The 19,808-nt window shown below is 55.1% G+C and overlaps 2 protein-coding genes across 5 annotated transcripts in view; one reads left to right on the top strand and one right to left on the bottom strand.

Moving 5' to 3' along the window:
• Window positions 1-834, top strand: part of Atg9b (autophagy related 9B) — a 9,790-nt gene extending 8,956 nt beyond the window's left edge. For 3 of the 4 annotated variants that reach the window (XM_063250738.1, XM_063250736.1, XM_063250737.1), the window contains one exon: window positions 3-834. The gene's annotated coding sequence lies outside the window, so the exon portion shown is untranslated. The remainder of the gene's footprint in view (window positions 1-2) is intronic. The other variant, XM_063250739.1, reaches the window with a different exon arrangement.
• On the bottom strand, window positions 736-19,808 carry Nos3 (nitric oxide synthase 3). The gene is given in 26 exon segments (NM_001172985.1): window positions 736-1,234; window positions 1,336-1,530; window positions 1,674-1,822; window positions 2,560-2,681; window positions 4,104-4,191; window positions 4,268-4,478; window positions 4,872-5,044; window positions 5,569-5,756; window positions 5,901-5,979; window positions 6,097-6,229; window positions 7,668-7,842; window positions 7,940-8,056; window positions 8,422-8,489; window positions 11,898-12,002; window positions 12,243-12,387; window positions 12,540-12,613; window positions 12,727-12,921; window positions 13,527-13,628; window positions 14,442-14,616; window positions 14,694-14,833; window positions 15,294-15,435; window positions 15,516-15,607; window positions 16,695-16,857; window positions 16,958-17,106; window positions 17,450-17,552; window positions 19,632-19,808. Coding segments are annotated over 26 exon segments (3,621 nt in total). The 5' UTR covers window position 19,808; the 3' UTR covers window positions 736-1,072.

Genomic DNA, 19,808 nt, shown 5'->3' with positions numbered 1-19,808 from the left:
AGGTGCTTTCGTCTCCCTCCAGATTCCTGGCTTCTCTAGCTGCTGGAGATTGGACAAGATGGCATAGAAGGACACAAGAAGCCATCTTGACATTGCCCCCAGAGATGTCAGGCCCAGAACACTTTCACTGGATAGGCCTGGGGTCCAAGGAGGAATTTGCCCTAGAAAACAGAGAAAGAGGCAATGTCTGTGGCAGTGGGAGACAAATCTTTGAAGTGGTCCCCACATTAAGGGCTAAGGAGGGAACACCTACCCAACTGGATGTCCAGGAGAAGTTGCTTGGGAAGTCCCCAGGTGTCCTCAAAGTGAAGGGCTAGGCCCAGGCAAGGGCTGAAGCACAGTCTGAGACTCCAGGGCTGTCCTGCTTACCTCCCTGTCATGTGCACTGGGGTCTTGGGGGGTAGGGCCTTATAAGTGGAATAACTCCAGAGGGTTAGTGTTTTGGACTTTGTGGATGCTGAGCAGTCTGAGGAAGTGGGTGTGGCTCCTCATGAGGCGGGAAAGAAGCTGTCAGAACCGCCCCCCGTGTTTGTGCCAGAGCCTCTGGTGCCTTGATTCTGGCAGCTGAAGGATGCCACCTGTCTTTCTCAAAAAAGCCTGAGGGAACAACACCGGAGGACTGTCCCTGGTTGGCTGGAGACTGTTTTTACAATGCTGGGTCATATGCAGTGTGTAGGACACGATGTCCCAAGAATTCCCACTCCTACCTCTATACAAGTGAAACATACTAAACTGTGCCTTTTATAATTGTAATCCGCAGGGGCTGGGTTAGGCGTCTCGCCTGGCAGTCTCTTGTAAATCCTCAATAATAAATATTTATTTGAATGGTTTGGAGATAGGCTTTAAAGGTGAGCTATTCTGGAGAGGAGTAAAGGGGCACTACGGGTCACCAAAGTACATGAAGAGGGTGGCAGCAGCCCCTGAGCACCACTGCTGGAAGTGCCGAGGGCTACAGGGACCCTGGAGAGAGGAGGGTTCACTCATTCCCAGGGGAATGAGCCTGCCTCCTGTGGTCAGCCCGCAGTGTGCTTCCTCTCTCCCCCAAGGAGAAGAAGTGGAAGCTAGGGGGCTGTCAGGGGCTGGAGGTGTCTGGGCCTGGCAGGTCGAACGCCCAGGGCACTGCACCCCGAAGATGGCGCTCCTGCAAGGAAAAGCTCTGGGTGCGTATGCGACTTGTCACCTCCTGGGTGCGTAGTGTGAGCCCGAAAATGTCCTCGTGATAGCGTTGCTGATCCTGCGGGGAGAGCTCAGCGGGTCAGAAACCGAGCTGGGCAGAGACCTCCCACCCGGCGCCCCCCCCCCCCCAGCCCTCGGTCTCGGGGCACAGTTCCCCACCCGCAGCACGCCGATGACGTCCCCGGCTTCGTCCAGCTCCATGTCGCCCTCGCTCGCCAGGATTCGCTGCACTGTCTGCAGGACGTTGGTTGCCATGGTGACGTCCCCGCAGACAAACATGTGGCCCCGCTCGAGGCACAGCACGCGGTGCACCTCAGCAGCCAGCTCAGTCTTCAGGATGTCCTGTACGTAGGTCTGGGGGGAGGTGGGGCCCTGGCTGTGATAGGATCCGGGGTGGCTGGGGAGGGATCTGGAGGCGGGGCTGGGGCCGGGTCGGAGCCCTTCTAGGCTTCCCCGTCACTATCCTCAGGTCGCCGCCAAGAGCTCAGGTGGCTTACCTTGGGGCTGTTGGGTTCCCGGGAGAAGGCGGTGAGGACGCGGCCAAACACCCCACGCTGCTGGGCGTCCTGCACCTCGTCACGATAGAGATGGTCGAGTTGGGAGCATCGACAGCCAAACACCAAAGTCATGGGCGCGGGCTGCAGCCCTGCGAGGATACCGACACCGGGGGTTGGGAGGGTTCCTTCCCTCAGGGTGGCCGCCCAGCGTTTCAGGGCTGAAACACTGAGCTCCTGGTGGTTCCAGATTCCCCTAGATCCTCCGCCTTTCTTCAGTCACAACCCCCTTCCGAGTGACACCCATGCTTAGTCTAAACACCCTGTTCCTTCCAAGCTTTGGCATAGGACAGAATTCCCCCCAGTGTTTCTTCAGAGTCCTGGCCCCCTCTTCCCGAGCCCCCATTTGCTTGCTTGCTTGCTTTTCTTTCTTTGTTTTTTTCCTTCCTTCCTTCCTTCCTTCCTTCCTTCCTTCCTTCCTTCCTTCCTTCCTTCCTTCCTTTCTTCCTTCCATCCTTCCTTCTTTTTTTGTCTTTTTGAGGCTGGGTCTTGCTATGCAGTTTAGGCTGACCTTGAGCTCACTTGGTAGCCCAGGCTGGTCTGGAACTTGATCCTCCAGCCTCAGCCTCCCCAGTGCTGGGATTATAAGTGTGCCCCACCATGCCCGGCTTTGCCCTTAATCCAGTCCAACATTTCCTATATGCCATGCACCAGGAGGCAGGAAACCAGGCCAGCTCTTCTGCCAGGCCCTTTGCCTTGGTCTCTATTAGGCTTCCCTTCACCTTCTGCTCCAGTTGCTTGCCCTCCCTGCCCTCCCTTCTCTCTTCTCCCAGCCCCATCCCTTTGTTGTCCCCCCCCAGCCTTTGGCCCAGTCCTGCATCAGCCTCACCTTTGCTCTCAATGTCATGCAGCCGCTCCTGCCAGAATCCCCGGAAGGGGGCAATGCCAGTGCCCGGGCCCACCAGGATGCAGGGCAAGCTGGGATCGGGTGGGAGCCGGAAGGAAGGAGCCCTAGGCAGAGAGACCCCAGGCCTCCCTCTATCAGGTGTCCCCATTGGCACCACCCAGGTCCAATGACAGACGCCTTAATACTGGTAAGTCCTCAGAGCAGTCTGAGTCATGATAAGAATATGCAATTGTTACTAAAAGAATTCTGCTCACTACCAGAAACTCTCTGGGCCTGTGGGGTTTAGAAATTGGGCCAGCAGAAAATATAGTTCAGTGCACAGCTGTAATCCCAGCACTTAGGAGGCTGAGGCTGGAGGCTCACCATGAGTTTGAGGCCAGCCTGGGCTATAAGGTGAGTTCAAGGCCAGCCTCTACTGTATGGTGAAACTTTGCCTCAAAAAAGACCAAAAACAAAAACAACAAATAAAAACAAAAAACATAAAAAGAAAATATAGCTCAGTTTGGACCGAAAGGTACTTAGATAACTAAGTTTAGGGGATTTAAAAAATATAAGGATCTGGAGGTGTGGTGGTACACTCCGCTAATCCTAATCCTAATCCTAGCACTTCGGAGGCTGAGGCAGGAGGATCACTTAAGAGTTCAGGCCAGTATTCAAGGCCAGCCTGAACTGTGTAGTGAAACCCTTACTACTACTAGTAATAATAAAGACAAGTAAAAATATGGGGAACAGAAGGCAGATTTTCAGTTCATAAGGGGCTCACTGAGTGTATTTATTTTAAATAAGTAGCCATAATATTGGCCTTTGATTTATAATGAATTATTTGGTGTAATTTATTGGTCATTTTGCCTCCCTGGTAGGTTTGGGTCCCTGGACCTGGCTGGTGCCAACCTGGGAATCCTCAGTTCCACTCAGAACTTTCTCCTGGCTGCCAGAGAGGGTGATACTTCTGGAACACAGCAGAGGGAAGGATGTTTATCTCCTTGGCAATGCCATGGCTTGTCCTCCCTAGGCCCAGGGTGGTCTTGGGAACCCTAGGGCCATTGTGCAATGCTGGATGTGCCCAGGATGTGCCCAGGGATGCAGAGAGGCATGCAGAGGCCACCTTCACAAACAAAGCCAGTCGGTCTAATCCCTGCTGTGTCTCTGGGAGTTACAGTGTTAAGGAAGAACCTTGAGTCAAACTGGTGAGGCCCAAAGATCAATCACAATTCTGAGGGGACCTAATGACACCCTATCCCTGACCCATTATGTGGGTCCTTCCTGTTTCCAATAAACCACCCCTGCCATCAGAGCTACCCTGAACACTGGGTGGCACTCTTGATTTTTTTTTTTTTTTTGGTACCGGGGATCTAATTCACAATCTCAGCCTTGCCAGGCAGGCACTTAGACCACTGAGCTAAATTCCCGACCCCCTCCTCTGATTCTTTGCCTGTCCCCAGCTGTCCATGTAGCCCTTTCTATACTCTGGCTGACACACAGATATGTTCTCTTGATGTCCCTTCCCGTCCTGCAGGGCCACTCACCCTCTAATGAAGCAGGGCACCTGGTCCCCAGTTTTGAGTTGGCTCAGCCACGTGGAGCAGACCCCGTAGTGCAGGGGCCCCAGCCCATCTAGAGGAGGAGAGAGAGGCCATGAAGGGCCGGCCCCACCCTGCTGAAGCCAAGCCCACCTTGCTCCCAGGCTTACCCTGGGTCCTGTATGCAAGCACAGCCACTGTGAGGTGGATCTCCCCGGGGTGGGCGCTGGGTGCGGAGCTGACTGAGTAGTACCGAGGCTGGAGCAGGGGCAGCTGGGTGAGGAGGAGGGGTGCAGGCAGAGCAATGGAGGGGAACTGCTCCAGAACCTCCAGCAGCGTGGGGCAGCGGAACCACTTCCACTCCTCATAGCGCCGTGGGTCCTGGTGGGAGAGGGACGCTGGGCGGGGGACCCCATTGCCTTCCCTTTTTGAGCCCTCCCTCTGAGCCTCATTAAGATTCTTCTTCGGTTCAGTCCAACCAGCACCTCTTTAAGACCTTGAGCATCCAAAAGCAAGTGAAAAATGTGGGTATTGTGGTGCACGTTCGTAACCCCAGCACTCGAAGGGCTGAGATAGGAGGACTCGCTTAAGGCCAGCCTGAACTATACAGTGAGACCCTGACTCAGAAAACCAAAAGGATCCCGGGCATCAGCAATGCCTGAGCCTGGAGCTGGGTCTTACAGCCAGAAGGAGAAAGCACAGGAAAGACCTTGCATTGTGGCCCCTCCAGCTCCTCTTCTGCCCTAGATCCTGCTTCCCGCCTCGGGGCCCCACCTGGCTGAGGGTCTCCAGCTCCTGCTGTTCACTGGGCTCTTCAGCCAGGGTGCTGAGCAGTCGAAGGAGGCGTGGGCTGGGCGGAGAGGTGATGTCCAGGAAGAAGGTGAGGGCCTGGCGCAGTGTACATGGGGGCAGCCGGGGGTCCCGCACCCAGCCGGGCGGAGGGCCACCTGGGGGGTGCACAGGGATTGCTGAGAAGGGCCCCCAGCCCAAACTGTGTTGTCTGAGCTGAAGGTGTTTTTTGGGGACTGGATCTCACCATGGATTTTGGAGAGCCTGCCCTTGAAGGATAGTGTGGCCTGTTTGGGCAGCATGGGAATGTTTGGGGATTGCTGGATGGATGTGGTTGGTTTGGATACCCCTGGGATCTGGTTCCACCCAGTGTATCTTCATCAGGGCACTGATCAGGTAGAAAGTACACTTGATGGGGAAGTTGGTCTGCCAGAGGCAGGCGGTGGAAGGAGCCCAAGGGAAGGGACAACCTTCTGGGTTGCATGGGACAGGTTTTGACAAAGGGACCATGTTTTGTGAGCACCATCCAGCAACATGGCCAGCCTGGCTGAGGCAGCATAGCTAGCTCTGAGTTGGTGCCCAGCTAGGAAGGGAGGTGGCGCTCTGCCAGGGCTGAGCTTGAGGGGCCTAGGGCAGGGGGATGGAGTAGGCTGTCACTAGGGTGCCCAGTCTGTCCCCTCACCTGGGCTGCCCTTCTCTAGCTGCTCTACTGCCACAGACTCGGCAGGCGGTGGTGGGTCCTCCACGCGGCTCAGCAGCGCCTCCACCAGCCCTGGCCGGTTGGGGGGACAGATGCCTATGTGGTCCCCGGGCTGGTACTGCAGTCCCTCCTGACCTCCGGTGTCCAGGCGCACCAGGATCGTGGCCCGGCTGGGAGAGGGAGGAGAATTATAGAGGGTAATGGAGGAGGGGTGGGAAGATGTGGGAGGAGAATGCTGGGATCTGGGGACCGTGACAGTGAGAGCGTTGGGGGATGGGGACAGTTGGGGACATGGGGTGAGCTGGCTTCCTCACGTGGATTTGCTGCTTTGCAGGTTTTCCACCGAAAGGATCGTAGCCTGGAACATCTTGCGCCTGTGCACATGGATCAGGCCTAGGGTGGGCAGGGCGTGAAGGAGAGAGCCTGAGCCTGGGAGGTGGGCCTGGCCCCAAGGGAGTGAGTCTTGGGATCCCCCCAAGAGCCAGCCAGATTGGCATGAGGAAGCCGCACCTGGCAACAACTGCAGGCCCTGGGCCTGGGTACTCAGCCGGTACCGCTGGCGCTTCCAGCTGCATTTGGGGCTGAATATGTCCTTGGCGGCGGCCTTGGCATCCTCACCCACACAGAAAGTCTCACAGGCGGCCTGAGGGAAAAGTTGGGGACAGCTGAGGACCCCCAGCCACCAGGGAGAGACCTGCTGGATCCCCACAGCCTCCTTCCTTCCTCCTGGTGACTGCAGCAGCCAAGAAGGCCGAGGTTGTTCCTGTGGGTGCATAGCTCTGCTAGTGGGCCAGAGGATTAGGCCAGTACATGCCTCAGTTTCCTGGGTGCTGATAAAGATGATGTAAGGTACTCTATGGGAAGCCTTCAGCGAGCCATGTGCAGAGACAGAACAGGGCTGACCACCTGTGAGCAGGCAGGGGTGTGCAGGGTCCCTATCTGTAAGCTGTCACATGGCTTGTCCCAGGCTTGAGATCTGGGGTTGGTTTGTGACTGGCCAAGCCCCATATCACTGGGTCCTGCTTCTGTTTCTTTTATGGTGTGCACAGTCTTCTATCTCTTCCTTCCTTCCTTCCTTCCTCAGCTCCCTCTCCCTTCCTGCCTATCCCCATGGCTTCAAGGATGTACTAACTGGTCCTACAGCCCCAACATTATGTTTCTAAAGCTTCTGTGGTTTCATCCTGCTCTGAAACTTCAGGCAGCTCTTTGGTGCATATTCAGAAGTCTTCTTTTCCTTTCCCTTCTTGCTGATCTGGGCTGCTTCTTCAGTTTAGATACCTCCCCAGCAAACCCACCCCCTGCCCGTTCCTAGGAGCCATCCTCCCGGCCATGGACCCAGCCCTGCCTGCTCAAGCCAGATGGAGGGAGGAATGGGCTCCTTGCAGTGGGCGGAGTCAGCACTGCAGAGCCTGTGCCCCTGCCTAGCCAGCTCCAGGTGAAATTGCCTTGCAGGAAGCGCTGCCCCACGCAGAAGCTCAGGCTTATAGTCATGGTCCCTGGGACCCACTCCTGGCCAGGGCCAACCTTGCAGGCCATGCATTGCTTCCTGGCCTGGCCTCTGATAGCCTGAGAATCTGCGCGGGTTTAATTTCAGCTTTCCCCTCCATTTTCTCTTCCCTGCCATCCTGCCTGCCTTCCCTCTGTGTGCCCGCTTATTCGCCCAGCCTGTTGGCTGAGTGCCCTCCTGCCAGGCCCTGCCTGATGTCTCCTCCGGGTCACACATTTTTTTTTTCTTTTTGAAACAGTGTTTCCTATGTAGTTCAGGCTGGTCTCAAACTTGCAGCAGTCCTGAGTGGGGGAATTACAGGGGTGCACCACTGTGCCTGGCTGGGTTATACTTTTGCCTGGACACCATCCTTCCTGTTAGAGTACATTGTCTACTACTTGGAACTGAGCCTAGAGGTCTGGCTGTTCCATGGTGATGCAAAGGTGAGTTTTAGAAGGGAACAGAAAGGGGCCAGAGAACTGCACAGGACAGGAGGTGAGCGCCCAGCCTCATTATTGCAGGCTGAGCAGTGAAGACATGGAAGCCAGGCCTCAGCTCTGCATGTGCTGTCCAGAGCTGGACATCAGGGACTCACCTGGAAAGCCGCCTGGGCCCAGCCACGGAAGGCTTCTTCCTGGCCGCATAGCTCGTCACCTTGGCCCAGCTGCAGTAGACGCTCCCCACCCAGTTCCTCCAGCCTTGTGTCCACCGCCCGGGCGAAGGCACAGAAGTGTGGGTATGCCCGGGAGCCCAGCCCAAACACGCAGAACCTGGGGTACGGGGAGCCATTGCTGGAGTCCCCCATGCCAGTCCATGTCTGCCCGGGCAGCTTATCCCCATGCACCCCCTTTGGTGAGGATGCCCAACCTAAGGGTGCCCAGGGCCCCCGCACTGTCTGTGTTACTGGACTCCTTCCTCTTCCGCCTCCAAGAAGTCACTAGTGGGTCTGAGCAGGACACACTGTTGAAGCGGATTTTGTAGCTCCTGGTAAGAGATGGGTGAGGGGAAGACAAGGGTGTCACAGGGAACTAGAAATGTGGAGCAGTCCCAGGCTGGGCCTGGGGCAGGAAGGGCTTTGCCCTTGGGAAGGGCTTTTAAACAGCTCTGAGGCTTTAGCCTGCCTCCCCTTGTCGGGAAGCGGGTATGGGACTGCCTAACCTTTCAGAGTTTTGGGGCCCCAGAGTGGGCAGGTCCGTGGGAGGAAAGGGAGAGGCCCCCTGGAGCTAGGGTGCTCCCCCGACCTGGCTTTGTTCCCTGTTTGGGGGAGGACTAGGGCCTTGTGTATATTGGGGTGCTCTTCAGACCTCCTTTTCTTTCCCTGTTTCCCCAGAACTGCCGCGGCCACTTACTTGTGCTGCTCTGGCCGAGGGGAGCTGTTGTAGGGGCCAGACATCTCCATCAGGGCGGCTGCAAAACTCTGCCCAGAAAAGTGTTTGCATCATGGTTAGTTTTGCTATATTTCAAACTATACAGCAATTTATTTATTTATTTTTTGAGACAGCATCTTGCTGTGCAGTTCAGGCTGGCTTTGAGCTCACTTTGTAGCCCAGGCTGGTCTCCAGTTCAAAATGATTCTCTCTGCCTCAGCCTCTTGAGTGCTGGGATTACAGGCATGGGCCACTACGCCTGGCTAACTATACAGTAATTTAAAACTACAGGCTAAGTCGGGTGTGTTGGTGCACACCTGTGATCCCAGCACTCTGAAGCAAGAAGACACGTTTGAGCCCAGCCTGGGTATCTTAGTGATTTAGGGAGGCCCTGTCTCAAAAAAAAAAAAAAAAAAAAAAAGAAAAAAAAAAAGATGAGCTTGGAGTACAGCTCAGTGTGAAGGCCCTGAGTTCAATCCCCAATACCATAATAAAAAAATTTTAAAAAGCCAAGCTTCTACCACGTATATCTCTAGTCTGGGAAAAGATTCCAACTCAAGATTCTCAATAGTTTCTAATGCATTGCCTGTTGCACGTTCATAAAAAACCCTAAGTCAAACCATCCTAAGCTGGGGACTATCTGTACCTATATTTCTGTGAACGTTTATTTTGTTTTTTAAAGTAGAAATGGGGCTATACTATATTTCTAGTTTTATTAACAACCTATCATGGAATCCCTCCAGATCAAAACATCAAGCCTGGCCTCATTCTTTCTACGACTGTGTCATATCCCACCACTCAAGGCACCACCATGCATCCCTGCCCTCTGACTGAGGACATTGCCAGGTCATGTACTGTGTCCAGTGGAGCCCTACACACACCCTCCTCAGATCCCCATATGCCCATCTTGGGTAGGTGGCCCTTGGTGTAAAACTTGATTAGGGAAGGGGGAAGGCTCTTTCTTATCTATACAACACTGGTGTGAGCAGCTGCTAATGCTCTAGCCAGTTTCATGGCTGGACAGAGCTCAGGGCCCTTGCAGTGCCTGGGCCCCCATGGAAATTGATAGGTGGCCCTCCTAGGAGGCTGCACCACACCTTCATGACGCCTTGAAAATGGCTTAGAACTAGAGCAAAGCTTTGCATAGGGAAAAAGCAAAAAGGAAACCACATTTAAACACTAACCATGGGGTTGGATGCTGGTTCTGCAGGTTCACCTCGATTAGCATTTGAGTTGCATTATTTCTTAACATTTTGTTGAAGTGTTACATTGGAAAAGCACACATGTCGAAAATGTACAGCTGGGTGGATCTTTCTCTTTCCTTTTTCTTTTTGAGACAGGGTTTCACTATGCTGACTTTGAACTTACTTTGTATCCCAGGCTGGCCTCAGATTTGCAGCAATTACCCTGCCTCAGCCTCCAGAGTGCTGGGGTTACAGGCATGGGCTGCCGTGCCTGGCTGGATTTTTCACACCAGTGTAATCAGCCTTCCATCCAGAGCTATCCACACCATCCCAGAAGTTACCCTAACCTGGTTGGTGCCCTAACCTAGGGGTGCACAACAGCTCTCCTGCGCTCTAACTCCACAGGTTACTAGTGTTGCCTGTTTTCGAACTTGCACAAAGTGAACTCTACAGTGTGTGTTCTTTTCTCTCTGGCTTCTTTTTTGTTTTGAGGTTTGTCAGTATCGTGTGTGACGTAATTTGCCCACATTTCCTAATATATCACATTAGAATGTACAATTTATTTATCCAGGTTGTCACTGATTGTCACCTGAACCCTTTTCAGTGCAGAATATTATGAGCAGTGCTGCTGTAAATACTCCTTGTCACATTTTTTTTTTTTTAAGCCTACAGCACCCGGTATTCCCAGGCGGTCTCCCATCCAAGTACTAACCAGACCCGACCCTGCTTAGCTCCCGAGCCTTGTCACATTTTTGATGAATATACCCCATTTTTCATGGGATAGATCCTTACATTTACTCTATTTAAAATTTTGGAGTAAGATTGACATGCACAGATTTGTTTGGCAATTTAGCAGTTTTTTAAAAAGGGCAAAAAAAGTAAACTTAGATCTACCCTATGACCCAGTCATTCCATGTGTAAGTATTTATGCAAGAGAAATGAAAACAGAAGCCCACAAAAGCCTGGTACAAGAATGTTCCTAACAGCTTTCCTCAGCACAGCCCCCAGCTGGAAGCAGCCCAAGCTGTCTATCAGCGGGAGATGGATAAACACGCTGGAATAGTGACACACAGCAGGTGCCACTTCACAGCAGAAAGGAACCGAGCACTGAATCACACAACGGAATCGTGGACCAATCTCAAAAACAGGCTGACTGACAGAGCCATGGTGCCGTGTGCTTCCATTTATGACATTCTGGGGGAGGAGACGCCCGTCTTTCATGCCAGATCCCATCTGCAGCAGGGAGGCAGACCGGGAAGGCTGACTTGGAGGAGCCGAGTAGGGAATTTCCTTGGCTGACGGAAATGTCTCGGACCATAAGCTGCACTGGCAGATGGACTGCTGTGCGTGAATACAAATTAACTCATGGTGCAACTTATAATCCGTGTGCTGGAAACCTAGAGTTAAATGTTAGTGATATCTGGGTATGGGACCTTTGAGAGGTGTTTGGGTCTCCAGGGCCACCAGCCCACCACTCCTTCCACCCTCAAGATGTGGGATTAATGGGTCAGGGCAAGGGTGGCTCTGTTACAAAGTGAGCTCTGTCTGACACACTTGCTCTGTCTTGGCACGTGATGCCTTCCACCATGCAGGAGCAAGCAGGCCCCACCATATGCCAAGCAGATGCTGAGACAGGTGCTGTTTGTCTCGAAAAGGCTGATAGGGATGAGGGCTGACGTTCTGAATACTCACACCCAGAATTCAAGCCTGCTTTAGGGCGGAATTGGAGTAGGCTGCTGGAGGGGTGCTCAGTGGCTAACATCTGGGTGAGCAGATAAGGGGCCTGCAGTGCATGTAGCTTGGGGCAGCCTGGAGATACACTGGGAAGCTCAACAGCAAGGCCATTGGGAGGGCAGGAAGACATGCTCTAGTTCTGTGTTTCAGAGTTGTTGAGCAAGTCCAGTTGTCTAATCTAGGCTGGCATGTTTAGGCAAGGTAAGGGAAGGCAAAGATTCGGTAGGGAATTGGGTGGAGCCTCGATGTTTTTCTTCTTTGTCAGTACCCAGGCTCAGCCAGGAAGTGCCTTTGCCATGTTAAAAACTTGCACTAGGATGGAGATGCTTTGGGATACAGCTAAGCAGGTGTGGATGTGCCAGGGTCTGGGGCTTGGCTCGTAGGGCTGGGGTTCATGATTGGCAGGTCTACTCACACAGGAAGCTGCTTCTAAATCTGCATGTTTTGCCTTGGTGTGTGTGTGTGTGTGTGTGCACAAGCGCGCCCTCAGCCACGCCACCTACTCTCACTCCCAGTGGCCCCTCTCCTGGAAGGCCTCACCTCTCCATTCTCTGGAGGATCCCCATTCCCAAAGGTGCTGGTCACCACCAATACCAGTGTCTCGTGCTCCAGGGACACCACATCATACTCATCCATGCACAGGACCTGTGGGCGAGAAAATCAGTGTCCCTGGGACTCAGTCCCCTGCTGCCCCTGTCCTGACACTGGGCCTTCTTGAAAGGCAGGGCAAGGTTCAGACACTGACTCCAGTGCCGAATCCTTGTGAGTGCCAGGGGTGCTTGTGAGCCCTCGCTTGTGGCCCCTCCTGTCCTCCAGGGCATCCCTGAAGACACTGGCAGAGTTCCCACCCCATCTAGCTCCCTGCCCCGCTGGGCTCAGGCCTACCCGGGGATCGAAGGCCTTCCGGAAGAGCCTCCCCAGCTGCTGTGCATAGCTCTGGGCCCGGCCGGTCTCAGAGCCGTACAGGATGGTGGCCTTCACCCGCTTAGCCATCACCGTGCCCATGAGCGAGGCGGAGATCTTCACCGCGCTGTGGGTGAGGTTGTGATGTGAGCATACCAGTAACAGAGGGGAAGCCTCCCTGGGAAAGGGTCCCACCTAGCATACAAAGTCTTGGGCTACCACCACAGGGCTGGTCCTACAGGAAGTACAGAGAGGGAGGGGACACCCTTCAGTACCCACTTGGCTACTTCCTTGAAGGTCTTCTTCCTGGTGATGCCGGTGCCCTTGGTTCCACTCCCCTTCCAGGGGTCTGGCTGCAGGGAAGCAACAGGGCACAGAGGAAGAGGAGGAACATCAGGGTGAGCGGGCCCTGGAGGCTGCCTGGAGGGAAGGGGCACAGGCGGATAGGAGCCATAGGGATGGGCACCTGGTAGCGGAAAGCAGGGGACAGGAAATAGTTGACCATTTCCTGATGGAAGACAGGAGTGAGGCTGCCTGAGATGGGTGGTACAATCCAGGCCCAGTCCGCAGGGCAACCACCCCGGGCCTTCTGCTCATTCTCCAGGTGCTTCATGAAGGAGGCTGTGGCAGCATGGTGGTCCACAATGGTCACTTTGGCCAGCTGAGGTCAGGAGATGGGGAGGCTCAGAAGTGCCCTATAGATCCTGGCCCTCTTCCTCCACCACTTCTGTCATCCCAAGCCACACAGAGCTCAGGTCAGCACAGACCTGACATACATATACTGCGTCCCCTCTAATTGCTATGCCACCCCCAAACTGCAGCTTCATTTGTCCTGCTGCTCCAAGATTTTCATGCAGTGGAAGCTCTAACCTCCAGGATTTGTTGGCCTTGCTCAAAGTCAAAATTCCATCAACCTAGTACCCCACGAAAGTACTCAGCAGGCATGACCGTCCTCAACTATATTTCCCAGCATGTATTATATCTTTATCCAGCATGTACTCTGTCCTGGATTAGAGGTTCCAGATTCCCTGAGGGTCCCACAGTAGGCCCTGGAGTAGAATTACTGAGCAATTACTAGCATGAGCTAGGAGCCCCCATGATATGCCCTGGCATGGCACCATTGTGTCTAGGGCTGCTGGCCCGGTGTGCCCTGTGGCACGTGGACTGTGCCTTTCGGAGCCTTGTCCTGGCATCTCTGAGCCTCCTCCTCTTTTACGTGCCTCTGCCCCCAGCCCCTTGCCCTCCTGGCCGGTCCAGTATGGGCACCTGGTAACTGTGCAGCACAGCCACGTTAATCTCCACTGCTGCCTTGTCTTTCCACAGGGACGAGGTGGTGCGGGTGTCCAGGTCCATGCAGACAGCCACGTCCTGGATAGTGAGAGCAGAGCGTTGGTAGGGACAGAGGTGACAGGAAATAGAAGGTGGCACCCCCTCCTCTGACTTGGGGAGAGGAAGTGAGAAATGAGGGGCAAGGGATTGACCCTCCTGTATGGCTGGGCCAGTTTTTTTTTTTTTTTTTTTGCCTGCAGAGGGCCTTAATTTCTCCTTTGAAATGAAACTAACTTTTTTTCAGAGTTTGAATCCAGGGCCTTTCTCTGAGCTGCATTCCTAGCCCTTCAGTTAGGGTGCAAATCATAAATTGCCCAGGCTGGGCTTAAACTTCAGCACTTCTCCTGCCTCAGCCTCCTAGAGTGCTCGGAAAGCTATGTGTGACGGTGCACACAAAATCCCGGCACTCTGGGAGGCTGAGGCGGGAGGATCACTGCAAATTCAAGGTCAGCCTGGAATACATAAACAAAGCCTGTCCCATAAAAACAAAGACAGAGGGCCAGGGACTTAGCTCAGTGGCACAGCGCCTGCCTGGAAAGGGCAAGGTCTTGAGTTCGATTGTCGGTAGAAAAAAAGAAAGAAAAAAAGAAAGAAAAAGCCCCAAACAAAAATAAACGAACAAATAAGAAAACCTAACAAGCTAGGGATCCCTTGGGTATGCGCCACCATGCCTGGCTTGGATCTTAACTTTTTTAAAAAACTTTTTTGAGTCATGGTCCTTTTTGAGAACCTTATGAGAACTGTGGAACTCAGGAAGCATGCACACACTTTTACACACACACACACACACAGCCCCACCCTGGTCCTCTCACCACAGCCCAGACTTTCCTGTGGCTGGCACCGTCCCCTCACCTCCAGGATGTTGTAGCGGTGCGGGTCACAGAAGTTCCTCATGCCAATCTCACTGCTCATGTACCAGCCGCTGAAAGGGACCGCGGGGAACTCCAGGCCCCCAATCTCCAGCAGCATGTTGGAAACGGCAGGGAGGGCATACCAGCGCAGGCCCAGGGCAGCGAACCATTCCAACCTGGAGGTGTCGGCTAGGTCAGCCTTTGCCCTGCGCCCCCCACAGTCCCTCCTCCACCGCGGCCCTCTTGTGCTCACGTCGGGTGCTCCAGGGGCACCTCCAGGACCAGCTCGGGGGGCAGAGTGAAGAGTTCAGGGGGCTCGTCGGGGGCCTGCAGCAGCAGGGGCAGCACGTCGAAGCGGCCGTTTCCCGGGGTCCAGCCGTGCTGCACGCAGAGCTGTGGGGAGCAGGCGGCAGGTGTCTGCCAGGCCCCACCACCGTCTTCCCAAGAGTCCCTCCATTTAGCCAGCATCCATCCTTCCCCTCGGGGGCCTCTCACGGGCTTGGTCTCCAGGCCTACCCTGGAGTTCCTTCTTGGGCATCTCCCATCCTCCTCAAGGAGGGACCCCTCTTCCTGCTCATAGATCTGCTCCTCCTTTTTTAGTTCTGGAGATTGAACTCAGGACCACCACACTGAGCTGTATCCCCAGCCCTTTATCTTATTTTTTATTTTCTGGCAGGGTTCAGTTAAGTTGCTAAATTGTCCAGGCTGGACGCAAACTTGAGATCCTCCTGCCTCAGTCCCGCAGAGTGTCAGTATTACAGGCCTGTGCCTCCATCTCTGGCTTAAAGAGCCTCTCCGACTGGATCCTCCATGCCACCTCCCGCTGGCTTCCCCACCTCATCTCGGCGCCCACCTCTGTGATCTCCACATTGGCGGGGTCTCCCCGCACCGAGCCGTCCTGCTGCCTGTAGCCGGCGTAGCGTATTAGCTGGCTGTTCCAGATGCGGAAGTCTCCACGGCCCGGGAAGCGCTGCGGGAACACTGTGATGGCCGAGCTGAGCAAGGAGAGGAGCCGGTCAGGGCCCTCCCTTCGGGGTGCTTGGGGAGGGCTGGGGTCTGCGGCAGGGGCACTTACCGGAGGTTGCCCCGGTTCGTGGCATACTTGATGTGGTTGCAGATGTAAGTGAACATCTCCTGTGCTGACCTGCAGTCCCGGGCGTCAAACACCTGCACCGGCCAAGGGGTCGAAAGGGCAAGAAAAATGGGGACCTGAGTGCTAGTCCTCAGGGGCTTGGAGTGTAGCTGGCTGGGAAGGAGGAGGGGCTGCGGGTGGCTAGGTGTGCGCTGAATCAGGTTCCTTGCTCTTTGCAGCCCCAAACACCCTGCAGGTCCTGCTCAGAGACCCTTCCTGAGCCACAATCTCCCCACACTCCAGGAGATGCCTGGATACCTGACCGGGGACGCGGGCACAGGCAATCAATGTCCACCTAGGGCTGCAGAGACCCTAGGGCTGTGGGCAGGGAGCCGCCTATCAGCTGCAATACCCCAGCAGAGGCCAGGAACCATCAGTCACCAAACTCCTTGTGCACACTGATGCCGGGAAGGGTGGTCATGCTAGGTCGGCTCTGGGACACTGTCAAGTGATATTCTGATGCCAGGGGCATTACTGCAAAGGCCCTAGGAGGAGGTCCCATTTCCACCTATCTGGGAGAAGACTTGCAGCAGGGGCAGGGGTGGCAGTGGCTGGTCTGGGACCCGAGAGGACACAGCAGGACTGGGGCCCATTGTGGACAATCCATGGGTCCACACTGAGCTACAAGTTTGAACAGCAGCAAGCACTGAGCAAGAGTGAGACAGGCTCATGCCCATTTGATTGGGGACACCTTTGAGTGTGCTGAGCGTGTGTCAGGCAGCCAGCTGGGGTCCCTTTCTAGAAGCAACACTCCTGAGTTTTTTTCTTCTCTCTCTCTCTCTCTTTCTTTTTGAGACAGGCTCTTGCTGTATACACCAGGCTGGCTTTGAACTTATGACAATCCTCCTGCCTCAGCCTCATAAGTGCTGGGATCACAGGTATGTGCCACCACATCTGGCCGGAATGCTGGGGGTCCATGCTCCTTTGTCCTATGCTTAATGAACCTCAAATTTTCTGCCCTCTCTAGCTGAGGCACTGCTGTAGGGCTTCCCAACCAGGTGGCAGCGGTGGGTTCCCAGGGGCATCTTCTGTTTCCCACTGCTAGACATCTCCAGGGAAGCTAAGGGACTCCCCATGCCAGTCCCCCAGCGCCCACCCCATGTATGAACCCACTGGCCGCACCTGCAGCTTTCCCCACTGGATCCGGCCCACACAGCGGGGGGCGTTGCGCCAGGCCTGTTTGGCTCCAAACACCAGCTCGCTCTCTCGGAGCTGGTACGTTCCTGTGGCTACCACCTCAGCCTCCACCTCCTGCAGCCGAAGCTCATGGGCCTGGGAGCCACTCCTGAGGAGGAGGGAGGGACCACAGTTGGTAAGAGAGTCATTCTGGGGTTCCTGAGGCCCCAGAGGGACAAGGAAGGCTGGGGTGCCTGGGGAGGTCTCACCTCTTGATGGAGCTGTAGTACTGGTTGATGAAGTCCCTGGCCTGACCCAGCAGCTGTTCCTGAGGCAGAGGGGACTGGGAGGGCCGGCCTTGTAGTTTCCTTGGAAATACGAGGGAGCCCAGGCAGCGTCTTGGGGTGCAGGGCCCGTCCTGGTTCAAGGGGCAAAGAGGCCCACCAGCTCAGCGTACAGTGTATGTCATGGGGGTTGTGGGAAGAAGGGCCCAGGGAGGTGTGGGTGCAAGCAGGGCTGGGACTGGAAGTAGGGGTGAGGCAGGACTATGGAAGGCAGAATTGGGGGAATGACTTGGGTGAAGGCTGGGAGCTGAGGGTCACCAAAGTCTCCTGTGCACCCCTCTGGTCCTCTGGTTCTTCCCAGTTATCATTTCTTGTTAACAAAGGGCCAGTTTTGGAGCAGGATGGAGCTTCCTCACTCTGGCCCCTGCTGAGACCAGCCCCCCTCAGACTCTCAGAGAGATTTTGGGGCCGCCTCACCTGCTGAGCCTGGGCACTGAGGGTGTCGTAGGCAATGCTGCCCACCTCCCAGTTCTTCACTCGAGGGAACTTGGGCCCTTCTGGAGGCCGGGTGAGCGGAGGGCTGTTGGGAGCCAGGGATGGAGTCACAGGGAGGACTTTGCTTTCTTTTGCCTCCCCCGCCCCTGTGTGTAACCTGGAGGCCACTCTTGACAACCTGGTCAGATCGAGTCCCTGCCAGCTGCTTCCTGCATTTTCTGTTAGTCTCATAACAACCCTGGGAGGTGGGCGGTATCTGAGACCCTGCCTCCAGATGAGGGACCTGAGGCTCAGAAAGTTGGGTCCCTGCCAGAGTGTGCACACATGGGGCCTTCACCCCCACTCTGCATGGGGGCTCCTGACGCTCAGAGGCCTAGACCTTGGCCCTGGCCTGTGGCTGTATTGCGCCCACCTCACTCTTCTGCAGAAGGGCTGCTGCCGGGGTTAGAACGTGTCCCCCAGTTTCACGTGTTGGACATTTGGTCCCCAACACAGGACTTTTGGAAAGTGATGGAGTTGAAAGGATTGTGCCCTCATAAATGGATGGTTCCAGGCCTAAATTAGAGGACAAGTGGTTTTGTGGATTCTAGCAGCATGGTTTTGTTATAAAAGCAAGCCCCTCCCTTTTTTTCTTTTTTTGAGACAGGGTCTCACGATGCAGCTCAGGCTAGTCTTGAGCTCACATTGTAAACCAGGCTGGTCTCAAATTTCCAGTGAGCCTCCTGCCTCAGCCTCCCGAGTGCTGGGACTACAGGTGTGCACCACCACACCTGGCTTAAAAGAAAGCTCTTGAGCTGGGCATAGTGATGTGTAACTGTAATCTTAGCATGCAAAAGGCTGAGGAAGGAGGATTACCAGGCATTTGAAGCCAACCTGGACTACATAGGGAGACTCTATCTCCAAAAACCAAACCAAACACACAAGCAAAGCAAGCTCTATGTGGTGGGTGCTGTCTCCCCATGGGATGTCCCTCCCTTCCAGCCGGTGTAGATGTGGCCAGGGCCTCACAGGAGCTGGAGCAGAGGCTTGTGCCATGCCTCTTGGACTTCTAGCCTCCAGAACCATGAACAAAGGATATCTTTATATGTCACCTGACTCAGGTGGACTAGGAGAGTGTCAGGCCCCTGAGCTGCCAGGAGCCCTAGTTGAGGGATAGGAACACATGCAGGCTGAGGGGAGCCTGGCTGGGATTCCTCAGCCCTGATTTTCCTTCCACTCACACCCTGCTGACATGGCTGGCCTGTGTGAAGGGAAGCCCCGAGGCTCTTATCACTTCCTCCCAGAGCCGGGAGGAAGGGAGGGACACAAGACCCCTGCGTCTGGGCTGCAGGGCCCGGCCCTTTGCAGGAGCAGCCTGGCCTGCACCCCACTGGGCTCCTGGTTCTCCCCTTCAGGGACCTCAAGCCCTGGGGGCCTCTTCTGGGATCCGAGGCTTGCAAGGTCTAGGTTTGGGGGCGGTGGGGAAAGGGCCCTAGAGCCGGGAAAGGCCTTGAGCAGCTCTGCCTTAGCAGCACCCCGCCCCAGGATCTGAGTCCCCTGCCCAGGTCTCTCCCCCTCCCATGACATCCCACTTCTCCCTCTCTCAGAACGCTCACCCTCTATCCCCAGCTCTGCACTTCTCCAGTTCAGTGATCACCACTACTGTGTGTTGAAGGCCAGTTGTGAGGAGAAACTCACAACCTCACAGGGTAAGTAGCACCACATCCCCGTTCATATACGTGGGTCAGAGAGGTTCAGTAACTTGCTCAGTGTCCACAGCTCTTTGTGGCAGAGCAGCGTTCAGACCCTGGCAGAATCCTTCAGACTTTCACCTGTCACCCGCCAGCCCAGAGCCTGATCTGTCTGTCAGTCTCTCTCTCTCTTTGAAACTAGGTCTTTCTAAGTGGTTTAGGTTGGCCTTGAACCCATTATATAGCCCAGGCTGGCCTCAAACTCGTGATGATCCTCCTGGCTCATTCTCCTGAGTACCAGGATTACAGGTGTGTGCCCCCATGCCCAGCAACCCTGATCTGTCTCTTGAACCTCCTTGCCAATCCTGTTCTGTCCACACCAGTATCCTTTGTGTTGGTGACCGAGCCTTCCTGGCCAAGGTGTGGGCTCCAGCCTTGGAACCAGGTGTCTGAACTGCTCTCCCACCTACTGCCCCTAGACACGCGACACTTACCTGTGTTCTGGTGCTGGCAGGGGCAGAGGTGGAGATGATGGTGCTCGAGTGGGTTCCGATGCTGACACTGGTGCTGGAGAGGCTGGGCCCTGCTTGCCACACAGTCCCAGGCCCAGCCCCAGCCCCAGACCGCAAGGTGGCCCGGGCTCCTGGCCCACACTCTTGAAGTTGCCCATG

The sequence above is a fragment of the Cavia porcellus genome, unplaced genomic scaffold (assembly GCF_034190915.1).
Source record: "Cavia porcellus strain 051 isolate PalLab524CR breed Dunkin Hartley unplaced genomic scaffold, mCavPor4.1 scaffold_6, whole genome shotgun sequence".
Lineage (NCBI taxonomy): Eukaryota > Metazoa > Chordata > Mammalia > Rodentia > Caviidae > Cavia > Cavia porcellus.
This window is presented reverse-complemented; position numbering and strand designations above follow the sequence as displayed.